Source organism: Temnothorax americanus, unplaced genomic scaffold (assembly GCF_048541705.1).
Source record: "Temnothorax americanus isolate GAGA-0224 unplaced genomic scaffold, ASM4854170v1 Scaffold18, whole genome shotgun sequence".
NCBI classification, from domain to species: domain Eukaryota; kingdom Metazoa; phylum Arthropoda; class Insecta; order Hymenoptera; family Formicidae; genus Temnothorax; species Temnothorax americanus.
Window position 1 is genome coordinate 3,687,886 of NW_027509318.1, and position 14,347 is coordinate 3,702,232.

General features: G+C 36.8%; 2 protein-coding genes across 7 annotated transcripts in view; one reads left to right on the forward strand and one right to left on the reverse strand.

Annotated features, from left to right (window-relative positions):
• Syn (synapsin) overlaps window positions 1-14,347 on the forward strand; it is a 49,902-nt gene that overhangs the window by 5,883 nt on the left and 29,672 nt on the right. For 2 of the 3 annotated variants that reach the window (XM_077404057.1, XM_077404059.1), the window contains exons 3-6: window positions 784-1,111; window positions 1,511-1,764; window positions 2,031-2,166; window positions 2,525-2,629. In XM_077404057.1, the coding sequence (XP_077260183.1) occupies window positions 842-1,111; window positions 1,511-1,764; window positions 2,031-2,166; window positions 2,525-2,629 (765 nt within the window). In that variant the 5' untranslated portion in view covers window positions 784-841. Of the gene's footprint in view, window positions 1-771; window positions 1,112-1,510; window positions 1,765-2,030; window positions 2,167-2,524; window positions 2,630-14,347 lie in introns of all 3 variants that reach the window. The other variant, XM_077404060.1, reaches the window with a different exon arrangement.
• Window positions 2,692-14,347, reverse strand: part of Timp (Tissue inhibitor of metalloproteases) — a 130,741-nt gene continuing 119,085 nt past the window's right edge. For all 4 annotated transcript variants that reach the window (XM_077404062.1, XM_077404064.1, XM_077404063.1 and 1 more), the window contains 4 exons: window positions 5,809-5,935; window positions 5,341-5,423; window positions 4,997-5,227; window positions 2,692-4,329 (listed from right to left, as the gene is read on the reverse strand). In XM_077404062.1, coding sequence (XP_077260188.1) covers window positions 4,108-4,329; window positions 4,997-5,227; window positions 5,341-5,423; window positions 5,809-5,935 — 663 coding nt within the window. In that variant the 3' untranslated portion in view covers window positions 2,692-4,107. The remainder of the gene's footprint in view (window positions 4,330-4,996; window positions 5,228-5,340; window positions 5,424-5,808; window positions 5,936-14,347) is intronic.

The following is a 14,347-nucleotide window of genomic DNA, read 5'->3' on the forward strand; positions in this document are numbered from 1 at the left end:
ATATCAAAAAAAATTGTGTCGAGATGTTTGAGAACCTCTGCTTATCCGAAAGTGTCGCGCTAAAATGAGTACAGAGAGTCCGAGCACAAGTATCGTAACGTTGTTATTAATAATTTCAAGTCTTCCGTGTTCGACAAATATGGATGTGTGCATGCGGCTCGTTAAAAATACCGCTTCCAGCATTGCCCCAAATGCAAGCAGCCTGGACGCACGTCACGATATCAAGTCATCGCGCTAACGTTGTTTTACACACGGTAACGTTATAGTACAACGCCACCTCTCCTCCCCCATCAGCGATATCGCATCTTTCATCTCTCGCTTTTATTTATGACGTAAATCTCGCTGTTATTTACGAATAACCACACATACGCTCGATAATGCAAATCGATGATGACGTAAATGCGCAAAGGCATGGTTTCGTGCGGATGTTCCGGCATTGTTCGCGTCTAAATACTTATTTTATTCAATACGCTTAAAACCATTTGAGTGGAAAAAAAGATTGCACCTAATGGATGAAAAAAAGAAACGGATATATGTTACCTCAAACTGAAGCGACGGTCGTCCACTTCGCAGTCGAAATAGACGTAAGATCCGCGTCACGCATGCAGCGCCGGCCGATTAGCGACCGCCCAGCCTCATCGCCGACGTCATCTACATGCTCCTCATCCCAACAGCACCGTATGTGATCGATGTGCATTTAGCGCAGTCAGACACGACAGCGTCAGTGCGCGGCCTGCCGACCGATTGTCACTGTCACGACGACCACCATAGCTTGTCTTCCAGGTTCTCATCAGGGGACCTAAGCTCGGAACTCGACGATGAGCCCAACGCGGATCCTGGGATGGCCCCCGTGGGCCGACAGGATTCGTCTCAGTCGTATCAAGCGATGCCGGACCGACCTCTGCAATCCCAACCGGGTCCGATACCGCCGCCGTCCCAGCCGCCGATCCCGGGCGCGCCACCCCAAGGACCGCCGCAGTCCATCGGCGGCGATCTCAGTCTCAACCTGAGACCCGGCTCGCGGACCACCAGCGCACCATCCTCGCCGGCGAAGACAAGGGAGAGCTTGCTCCAGCGAGTGCAGAGCTTAACCGGCGCCGCTCGCGATCAGGCAAGTTGACTTCGTCTTCCTTATCTACATTTATCTGACATTTTCTGTCTGACAAAAATCGGTTTGAATGAAAAGTAATAGCTTCATCACTTAACCACTATTGCAACTATGGATAAAAATATAGCTATTAATCTATTAATAATCCAGATTGAATAAATAGTATGTCAAAATATTTATCTCAATATCTCGCAATTAGTTGCGTTTTTTTAGAGGAAAACTTGAAACTTTGAAATTTGACTTTCCCAAAAGCATTTTTTTCGTGTACTTCATAGCAAACTTAATTAAAATTTTCCATTTGGCCAGTTACTATGCTGCAAGGCGAGAATGTTATAATGTGTGACAGTTAGAATGATGCAAGGCGAGAATGTCATAACGTGTGACAGTTAAAATGATGCGTAGGGTGCTTCTATTTTGGGAGCGGCGGTATCTGGCGCGACCAGAGGCTCGTCATACAGCAAAGACCGATGCTTCACTCTGCTGGTGATCGATGACCAAAACACCGACTGGAGCAAATACTTCCGAGGGCGCAGACTGCATGGCGATTATGAGATCCGCGTGGAGCAGGCGGAATTTCGAGAACTGTCCCTGACAGCAAGCGAGGCGGGCACCGTTGTGTCCATGGCTGTCTATCGTAACGGGACCAAAGTTATTCGGTAAGATAAAATTGGATAATAAGAATAATGTGTTTCTGCATTCCAATTTTAGCATTCATCTTAGATTTCAATATTAAATTAAATATCAAAAAATAAGTTAAAATGGTAGTTTGGAAACTTACAAGGTTGATTTGCCACGTAATGCATAAAACAACTTTTAAATAGAATGACAAATATAACAATGTAATAAAACAGTCAAAATAAAAATTTAATTGAAATATTAAAGCAATATTGAGAAAGCAACGGATATTGTTATTTGTTATCAGATCCTTCAAACCTGATTTCGTATTGATACGTCAAAATCTACGGGATGCTGGAGAAGATTACAAGAATCTTCTTCTTGGTTTGATGTACGGCGGTGTGCCCAGCGTTAACAATCTCACAGCAATTTACAACTTTCAGGTAACGTATTGCGATAAAATTATCTGCTTTATAAATTTTTTAATAATTATTTACAAAACAAATGTAAAACAGAAAATAAAATTTGTTAAGAATTTCGTAATCTCAATCATCTGCAAAAAAAATAAGTAAGAATCTTTAACAAATATAATATATTTGTTTATATACATATAATATATATCGAAACATAATTTTATTTTTGTTTATATCAAAAATTTTCAAAATTTAGTGTTTTGTTTATTTGTATTTAAAATACAAAAATCAAATAGGATGATAATAAAAATTTAAATATATATTGTATATATATATATATATATATAAGTGAACCGTTCGGTAATTGCTATCGTGTTCTATAAAATAGGATAAACCTTGGGTATTTGCTCACCTGCTGGGACTGCAGCGTCGTTTAGGTAAAGACAACTTCCCCTTGATCGAACAGAGTTATTACCCCAATCATCGCGAAATGGTGAGTAAAATCAATTGGCACATATTTATTTCAAAGGTGGCATGTTATAATAGTATATATGCTTCTAAGAACAACTGTTTTCGTTTATTTTTATTCTACATGTCACATAACACTTACAAAAGTACCACATTTAAAAGCTAAACTAAGTTATAAGTAAAAAAGTTCGCTCCTTTCCGTTCGAAATTGCACGTGCATATAAATTTTTAATAATTTGTACCAAATTTCGATCCAAATAAAATGTTTCCGTTTAACGATAAACTATATTATCGCATGCAACAATGATAGAAGTGGAAACAATGAATGCCACACCAAAATCTTCTACATATATTCATAAGGCTATTATAATTCGCATATTCAGTGTTCTCATTTGATAAAATAGTTTACGGATTATGAATATTAATCTACGTAAACAACAAATATATACGCAAATATATACGCTATAATCTAATTTAGATTTAAAAATGCGCATAAAATATTACGAAGTAAAGTATGAGTGAAGTTGTACAACATCTAAGACTACAACGCGAAACGATAATAATTGAAATAATTTAACGATACACAATATACATTAACAATATATAATATATATACAACTTGTTAAGAGAAAGAGAGAGAGAATAATCGTGAAAATAGGTCACCCATATATATTTCAGCGATGCATATTCACTCGTTTCAAACCTAAGCGATGCAAACTTACCCCTCGTTAATAATAATAATCGAATAATTAAAGGTCGGTTGCACTACAACGCCGGTCAGACCAATAATTAACTAATACTTTTTTCTGTTTGTGTTATAGCCACAATGTTAAACCAGAACTGCCGTTATAAATTATGGGATAAAATTAACCAACGTTGTTGCTATCGAACCTAAGTAACGAACAATTTAAACAACAGACAATTTCATATTTTTAACTTGCATTGTTACAATATTATTCCGATTCCTCGATATCGTTTCTGCCCGGCATAGAAATCTATAAAGAAAATTAGCACGAAAATTAAGGTCATCATTAATAATATAATTGCGTCCCTCATAAATGCTACAAGCTTAGGAGTCTACTTTTCAGCTTCAAAAATATAACGCATTGTCATTTTTAGATAAATCCGATTTTATTCGAAAGCGCTACTAAAAGTCAGTTTACAAAACCGCAGAGTGTTATCTCTTTTAATAAAATTATTTTTAAAAAACGAGAAATTTTTTGCCTCACGCATTCATGTGTATGCGGTAACCAATTATTGAACTATCCTGTTACTCAATTATTCCATGTAATATATAGTAGTGGTTCGGATCTCGTGCATTTTCGCGTGTTGCAAATATGCAGTTTTCCATCAAACTACCGCAAAACCATTCAGTGACTCGATCACGCGGCGTGCCCGTCATCAAATTATCCGGCGGGCACGCCGCGTCGTATTACACCCGATAAATTCTGTTGCTTTCCGTCGTACGAGGACACGATGCGGAGCATGATGCGGAAGTGCCAATTAAGGTTCCCGCGACCTTTGCTGCTCGCGTTTACGCTGGTATTCCTTGATACAATTCTTGTACGGAACCGAGGGAACCCAAGAGCAGCCGCTGGGCGACGCCATGCACACGCCGTATTTTTCTTGGCAATCCTGGGGGCCTGGTGTGCTTTCCCAAAGGCAATTCTTCCCGCCGCTGGACTCCAGCACGGCACCCTTGCGCCTCCAGTGTGTATACAGAATCTGCGATACAAAAACCAGGCCATTTTTTCCGCGCCCTTTCTCGCGATCTCGTATTCTTAGCCGCGTAAACTCGCGTCACGAAAAAAGTCAGCCGTGATTGAACAAATGGGCGGATATCCGCGCGTGTGGGCAGACTCTTCGGTCGCGGATACGTATTTTTAGGACACTCGATTTTTTTAAAAGCACTCTCGAACCGTATAACATTGGCAGAGATTTACACCATACGTGATTTATTGCCTTAAACCCTTCACGCAGCGAGTCAGCGTCGGTTTCACGGAATCAGTCGAGAAAATATTTGATTTTGCGTATATGATTTAAGTCTTTCTTCAATTTATGACCAGATAAAATTTGTATCTCAATCCAATTTATTCTTCTCTCTCTAATTTCTAAGCATATAATAAATTTGATTGTAATCCAAAATAGCTATAATCAAACAATGTAATATATCACAAAAAAAGCAATATTGTCAAAGGATTACGGCAATCATCTTCAGTAATAACATTTTAAAGCACTGCCGCCTAGTATTAGAACATTTTGTGATCTCTAATAATTATAATACTAATTTAATACTAAATTTAATACTAATAATATGTTCTTCGATAGTAGGAAATTAATAATTGAGAGAATAAATTTGAAGTGACAACAGATAAGATAATCCAACACTTACGTCACACACGCAGCCTTGTTGATAGAGTTGTCTCAATCCCTTGCGTTGCCTAGTAGTCGTGTCGGCCCATCTTATCGAGAGGCCGCAGTACGATATGAACGCTTTCCCCGAGACGATTCTTCCGTTTAGAACGTACGTATCGCCGACGTTCAATGTCACTCCGCACATCGAGTCCGTGGACGGTGTCCGTAAAAGGTTCTGCATCAGAGCCACGTCGGCCTTTGGGTTCGACTGCGGGAGGAAGAAGCAGAGGCGTATAAGTCTAGATTGCATTTCGCGATGAACGCGCGACGAACGTTTCTCCGCGTGCGTGATGACGTCTCTCACCGGCACATAATACGCACCTTGAACACCCTGTTTATCTTGACCTTGTAAGCGATCTCGTAGTCGCTCACGGGAAGAATCTTTTTCACCCTCACCACGACGACTACGAGAAAAGAACGTCATTAACTGTGGCCGACGACTTTTGCGAAAATCAAAAAGTGATTTTCGCTATTATTTAGCGCACAATAATCGTATAATTTTACAAGAAAACTGATACGTTAGTTGTCAATATAATTAAAAATACGTACAACTCATAATTATTACATAAAATTGAATATTAACATTCCTGTCACTAAAATATCGTTATATATATCGATGAGAATAAGATATAGTAGTACATTTCCTTAAAAAAGTATAATTTAGATATCACACAATAGATAATAGATAATAAAAATATATACTTTATATTTTTCGTACTATATATAATCTTTATGATATCAAGAACTGATATCATAAAGATATTATTGACCGTGAAATTACTGCCGTACCAAAATCCGATTCACAAAACTTGGTTTGAGGATGAGCCTGCGCACAGCTGCATGCCGCAGCTTTCTGCACCGGTGCTAACAGCACGGTTAGCAGCAAGAAGTGCGCCCACACGAATAGTCGCCCCATCTGAAAAAAAATTAGAGAAATACATTGTTTACAACTAATAAAATAACCGCATTAGTTATACGTCGAAATGATTGCTTTGATCGCTCAATTGCTTCAATTGCGTACAATTTTGAAAAGTGCAACGCGTATACAGCAGTTAATGTCAAGGTAATGCAAATGTAATTTAATCACCGTGAGATGAAATGTACGTAACGCGACGCAATGAAACTGTTGTGTATGCGGAAAATCCGTTTATCTGCGAAATCCGGTTACGGGTATTCAAGTTACTCCGACAACCGTGGTTGTGTTATGTGGCGAAAGATACTCTTGAAAGCACAGTGAAATTCACTTGGAGATAATTTAGAAGAAATAAGTGGGATATTTTTTGGTTAGTTTTATCATAGAATTAATATATTAATTATCATTATTTAAATTTAATTAAGCCATCCTGATCACGAGAAATTTAGCAATCAATTATCGTGTTGCGGTATATTATTGTAAACTTTACAGCTTTATATACATACAAGCGTCCATTTTTCAACATGTGACGTTTAAATAAATGTGTCGGTAAATAACGGTTCCAATTAATTAAACATGGAATTATTTTTATTCAAGATGCAAGTACACACAATTACAAAATACTATAATTAAATTGCAAAGATTTTGATCCAATAAATAACATATTTGTACCGTGTCTGTATCAATCTGACACAATATGCAATAAATATTAAATATTACTATTGCATGAAAATTGCAATAAAACATTAATCGTTATAACATTTTCACTTGACACCTGGTGAAATCCAATAATTCCTCGGCAATTATGAAGTATATGAGAAGAGAGAAGATAACATAGATCCTCTTTCCGATAAAAGATGGAGAACTCGCACAAGGAAGTGCGCTAATCCGACCTAGTTTATCGTCGCCAGCTGAACGTGATCTAAACATAGCTGCAAAACGGTAACCAAAGTCGAACGCGATCTAGAAACACTTTGCGCGGTCAAAAATGTCTCATTGAGATGCGTCTCTCTAAACGAATCTGAATTATGAACTTGTACCAACTATTAATTGTGATAACATTTGAAAGATATCTATGCTATGTTTATCAATACTAAAAAATCTTTTGACATGCAATATTATTATAATTAAAAACGATTACACTTTTTAAAATAAATTGTCGAATACGACACATTCGTCAATATTCCGCATAATAAAGGATAAAAATTTCTATGTAATGTGAGAGATGTAATTGTACATAAATCAAAATTTTTTTGTCCCTCTTGTTATGAAAAAAGGATCCAAAGAAGCGATTCTTCGATAGAGTGATAGAAGCACGATAACACTAGAAATGTTTGTCGATTTGACAAATACGAATCCACAAATACACTAAAATGTGCGAGATGTGGAACATCGTGCGTTCAACAAATGTAACAATATTCAGATACAGAATCGCTATAAACGACGAAACGCACAGGTCGGTTGAACGAATATATCAGGGGCGCTTTATATTCTGAGCTCTGCGAGTTTATGGTGTTTCGGCTTTTTCACGCACCGACCCAATTTGCATGGAAGCTTTGTGCCCGCTCGTCTTTCTCCGGGCAAATCTCTGCGAGATCCACTGCGATATATATCGTAAAGAAACAAGGGCGCAGTTATTGCTATGGAGACACATGTAGGGATACCAGTATATCCGCGATCACAACGATATATAAAATTGTTGATGAGAATCCCTCAGCGTTATCTTTATATATTCGTTTGTCACAGTGTTAGAATTATTATAAATAACTACAACAATTCTTATATATACATGTGCATTAATATATTCCTATATTTTAAAAGAAATAGCAATCGCAATACTTCAAAATTGAAATAGATTTGTTTCAATTCGCGCTTATATATAATCGAAAGAAAATGTGCGATTTCTTTGATACACTCTGTGTGCGATGTACGCGGATCTAAGCGACGTGCAATGTCGTATAGACCTGGTAATCATCATTTGTGTTTATGGTTTATGCGAATTTATTATCTCGACTCGTTCTTGATTACAGTAATGTACCAAAGTGGTTTGCCCGCAAGAAAATTTACCGGTCGTGTTTAAATCGATCGCGTATAGTAAGGCTTACTGATCGCGCTTAAATTTGATCAATCCGTAAAAAAAAAATTACAAAGGAATTGGAGTCAATAAAGATAATTGTTCAAAAAGTAAAACAGATATATTTTCTATTTTCTAGAATAAATCATCATTGTTTGTTAATAAATATATAATTCATTTTATATATAGATTAAATTTATTATGCCATTGTTTAATTTTTTTTGTAATATTTTTGAAGCAATCAAAGTATAATTTTGATACAATTTCTTTTTACAAATTGTTAAATATATTTATACTATAATTGATAGCATGGATTAAATAATGTAAATATATTAATTAATCTGTAATACATATAATATTATTGATTAATATCTAAGAAAATATAGCTAAGCATAACGTAACAATTTTTTGTAGACATCGTTTTCATAAGATTAACTTATTTCTAATTGATTCAGTCATTTCATTTAATCGCGGGTTGACATTTGCCTTTCAGACTCACAAACATATTCATCTAATCGCGAATCACGAATAGTTGCGAGAAGGAAAATAAAACGTGGCCTTCACATTGCAACATTTGCATAGGATCATCGATAGCCTTGTTATGAATCGATTGCGGTCTGAAACAGTTTCACTTGAAAGATTCGTATTCCTATCAATGCGAGTTCAAAGAAGAAATATACATGAGAACGACGAACGACAATGTTGCAAGATTTATCTTTACTTTAATCAGTAGAATTAACGGCGGATAATTTTATAAATGGTCATCAACTCTTCTTAAATTGCATTTTGACGCAAAAAATGATTAAACAATATTATATATCGTTATTACACAATAAAATAAAATAAAAATAAATTAAAAATGATCATTTTCTTCGTATTAATATAATATCTACTTAAAGTGAATAGCTTTTCTCTCGATAAGTTGAGATGCCAGAATTAAACGTTTGATTGAACGTAATGATCAAACATGCCGTTAAACCGCTCGGATTATCGAGATTCTACGGTGTTGGCGAAAGGATTTATATGGGCAACGTTCGCCGCGTCCACACCCAGCTTCATGCATCATCATGCAAAACGGATTGATTGAGGGGCTGATGTCACAGGCGGCCGATGCTGTATATACACTAGCATTATTTTTATTTCCGTTTGCGACAATAAATATCACGGTGCGTATATGTGTGCGCGCATATGTAAGAATACGGCATATACGTCTGCCGGTGTTCCACGCCTCGTGATGCATCGCGATGACACGGTGTCGCGCGATTCGTCACGCGCCTCAGGATTCACTTTGCGACCCCATAAGCGAAGCCGCCGCCGACGATGGTGGCGGTGAACATCGTAATCATACGCACGATTATACGCGTATGCGTAATGCGCACTTGCCTTCACTCGTGGAGTAAAGTTGCGCGCGAAATCACGTGGCGAATGGATGTTGAGTGCGGCGCAATTTTCCGCGAGATCTCTTCACGATTAGAGATATGAAGAATTAGATTGGCTAATGTAACATGAAAGATCCATGAGTAATTTATGCAATTAATTTTTAATTGATCGGCGTAATCCTTATTTGGAAAATTATAATTTAAAGGAAGAACACCAAATTTAAATTGTTAATCAAGTCAAAAATGTCTTCAAATAATTTTGCACTCCTATAACATTTAATGATTATAAAATATAAATTCGATATATTTATACGAAGTGCGAGTTATTGCATTATCAATATTCTTGACGGTCGATTAAGTCAATTTTCGCAATCAAATAGGTTCACGTCATTTTACAAGTAAGATGAAGTTATTACTTTACTAATATATAATGTATTGAAGTATCTATATATTATGCTACAATCCGATAAATTGTACAATGTAATTTACGATTCATAATTCTCTTCCTCTCTCTTTCTCTCTTCCTTCTATCCGTCGCACATATTTTTAACCTTCAGATTGTAGATATGTGCGAGCGAGCCGCACCAATTAACCTTAAACTCTGGAAAGATTATATAGCGGAGAATCGTTATCGTCGACGAGTACCGAGCTGCTTTATATCTCCGCGTTATATATCTCCTATTTATGATAATCTAAGTGCGTGGCGGAAATTATGAACTTTTAGAATAGCAAATCCCTGAGATTTAGTTAAAATCGAAAATATTTTTCGATAAGTAAATATATATAAAATTATAACAGTCTATTTCTCTATTTTTTTGCAGTGAAACTACTCGCGTAAAATATTAATTCTTCATTTTTCTTTTTTTTTTCATAAGCGTGTTAATACGTATGGGATTGTTCAGCTTTCTTTTCTACATAATGTGGCCTCTCAAGTAAAGTATAAAAAAATAACTACCTCAGACCTGTTTCTCTTGCTAATTCAGCCTTATTCTGCATTAACATTCCACAATTGCGTCATTATTGTATCAAATATACATAGGTATGTCCAAACTCAGCACCTTGCGGCACGGGAAGAATTTTGCACTTTGGACATTTCCTCATTGGATTCCTTCAGCAGAAATTTGTAACCCGATGCGCACATCCGCCATAAGCTGCGTAATACAGACACTACGTAAATTCCTCGCGACCATTACGAGTTATTTTTCAACTCGCTTTCACATCATTTTCACGTATTATTAAAGTAGTGTTGTTTAATTATGGCTGCGTTCTGATATTCCTGCCAGAGTATTGAAAATCTATAGTGTACGTGTCGTAAACTTCAGTACTGGCAGTGAATATCAGAACGTAGCCTAATAGATATATAAAAAAGAAAAAATAGAAAAATGTTACGTAAACAGATGAATAGAATAGAACAAACAATATAAAAATAATTTACAGTTAATATTCATTGGTTATATCTCGGGTTATATGATATATATGATATATATATAAAATTAGTATGTAAACTTTAAAAAACTTTAAAATACGCATGAAATTGGATTTCTACCAATAATGATAATGTCAATTATTATAATGTAGGAATCTGTTTGTCTAGATGAAATCCATAAATAACAAAAACCTGCTCAATTTACACTTTTTTCTTAAAGAAATACAACAAAACGCATAACGCAAGATAAGCGGGTTCTCTTAATTGCGCGTAACACGACAACATTATTTATCATCGCGCGCGCGCAATGTAAAATTATACTAAACTCGTAATCAAGTAAAACACATTCGTTACTCCTTTCATCGGCAACAATATGTATCCCACGGCATGGCAGTCTCTCGCGCGCCTCTCCCCCTATAAACATTATATATCACGAGTTATTAAAATAAAATTACAACCTTCGCCCGCTCCGTCTTAGCGGCCGATGATTTACGCGTGTTTCGGCAGAAATCGTAAACGCACAGGTAACGACGTCGCATTAATACCGAAATATTTACGAGCTGATGATCTCCGAAGCGATTCTTCATTATTAAGAAATCACCAGACGTCTCTAACGTTTGATCGCGCACTAAAATCTCATCCAATGCATGGGCTTGATTTTTATTACTTGTCCGAATCGTGAGAACACCCATCCTGCTGGGCGAGTGGTACGTAAACGTCATCCGGACGCCTTTCGGCATCATTCTCTCGTTCACGCATATATAAATCCCCGCACGTTTCGTCGAGATTTATGGACAATTTTAAACTGTGTTTGTGACGTCAAACGTCAAGCGTGGAATTTCGCTGTTGAATGGACCATCGAGAGGGAATTCAGCGAGGCACGTTTGCGGAATTAAACATACGGATGAAAATATTCCCCCTTTTTTTCACGGTAGCCACGTACGTTTATGGCTTCGCATTGTCGTGCGCAAACAACGATAGCATTCCTCTTAATCCTCGATTCTTCGTGTTTCGAGGTCCACGGTCGCGGCGCACAACACGGCTCGCCATATTGTGACATGCTCCGCGAAGCGGACACGGATTCGGTCCTGTCGACCGGTAATCCCATCAAATCGGAAAGAACGGACGTCCTTCACCCGACGAGAATTACGAGCCTCTCATTGTCGACACATGGGCGGGCATCACGATTAAATTCACTCGCTCTGTAAACCAAAATTACTGTACCGTCGAATATCGTGCTTGCTGGCATGGTTTGCATATTTACACGGTGCACTTTGCGTCAAAGGATTTTCCTTCCTCGTGCGATCTTCCGGTCAGGCGGGTTTGACTCGTTAACAACGTTCAATAGTCGTAATTATCGTAATTACAAGGTGCGGGATTAATCCTCGCAGAAGCAGATTCATACTGTATTACACTGTTAAAGTCGTAGTATCAAATACTCAACTTGAGTCATTTTTAACTATTTATATAAGTCGCCGCTACTCCTACTCGATCTGTTGTTAATTTAACTAAATCAATGGAGTTAAAATAATAAATTTCGACACACATGACAGTTGAAAATAACGAAACATTATTTAACTCAAAGTATTGATTTAAATTACAAATTTTACTGGACCTTTCAAATAAAAAGGAAGCCCCTAACCCTAAACGGCCTAAACCATAGATTTAAATTTTAATTACAAATTCACAAGCTATAATATTGGTGTCAATCCTTTTCTAATTTACTTATGGAGGCATTAATTTACAAGCAATTAAAACTGAAAGGTTATATAGAATGCAATTATAAGTAATAAAATCTTAATGAATTCGTTTACACTCAAGTAAACTTTACTACTTTGAAAATTTATTTTAATTTATTTACTTGCAAACTCATAACACTAAGATATGAAGAAAGTGGTAAGAAATGACATACTAATATATAAATAAACCAATAAATAAATGTGTAGAAATCGTACATCAGTTTTCTATTATTTCAGTGTCTATTTAAAAATTAAGCTGTGTTCTATCCAATAAGATTTGGGCTACCATTCTGATGAAACTGAGACACATGAAATCGATGGAAAACGAGGACATTATTGGAAAAATATAAATATTTGACATATTTCTTAAATACCTACGTTTCTGAGAACCGCGTTCCAAGCCTCATGTTTTGCTTGACGCTATTTTGTGATGGCATCGGCGAGCACGTACTATTATACCTATATACTTTATTCGATCAACCTTTTTCGTCCCGGACGCATTTACATACTCATTAATCCTCGCGCTCTTGTATCGCATTAACGTTCCCCTCTATACGTATACACGCCGCGGTTAAATCTTTCTCAACGAATTAGCGAGCAACCTCGTCAATCGGTCCGGCATCGATTATTCCTTTCGGCGCATCGTCGCCGGTGCCGGCCGGTTTGATCACCGGCGAGAGCACGCGTATTTATTTATATGCATGAAAATCAGCCTGACCAACTTTCGAATTTTCAGGAGCATACATCGCAACCAGCTCGCTGGATCAGCTGAAATAAACCAGTTGTTCGAAATGGTCAAGCATATCTCGTATCAAACTTGCGGAATAGATTGTAGACGTGGTGTGTAATAATGTTTTGACGGCCGTGTCTAACAATCAATTAGAGATAATGCACAGTTTAGTTTGATCGGAGAAACATGTGTTATCGCGAGATTACAATCGAGAAGGGGAATAAAAGGAATTCCTTTCGAATATATGGAACAAGCTAGCATTCGTATTGAGTATAAGAGTGAAGCTATCAGTGTAAACAAAAAATTAATAAATAAATAAATAATTAACACTAATAATAATAATATTGAATATTTAAATAGAGACAAATAGTGACAGCAATAATAAAAATATTCTAATATGTTCGTAATAAAAGAGCTCTATCATAATATAAGGATTTTTCTACTGTCATTAATATAACTAACAATAAATAGTAACAATAATAAGCAAAACACAGGATTTATGTATAAACGCCGCTTGTTCCACTATAATATTGTTATATTAATCCCTCGTTTACATTAAATTATTCATGCGTGAGACCAACGCTGAAATGCAGGTTGTGTCATGAAATCTATAGCCGGGCGAGATTCACGAAGCGCAGTAATTCCAGCGTGCATGGACACAACACCTAACGAGAGCACGCGAATCATGGCAATTACGCTGTCGGTAATTATCATCTCGCAGACTAAATACCCGGACAGAGGCTCTCAAGTGCGATCTTTGTCTACGCCGCGGTATCGCGTTTGGCGAAAGCCGCCGCCGTACATAGCGAATCGAAGTTGCACATGGCCCGAACTGTTCTTGAAGAACGATTTCTTCGAATATAGTGTGATAACGTATATTTAGCAATTACTTAAAAACGTACGTAGAAATGAAATCTTTCTCGCGGTCGCAATTTTCGGGCTCTTCAACGAAGAATCCTCTCTTCCAAGAATCAAGAATTACAAGAAATCTTTTAATGTATTATTGCTTTTAAGTATCTAATATTGTATAATAAAAACATGGACACAAATTGGAGTTGCCTTGGTAA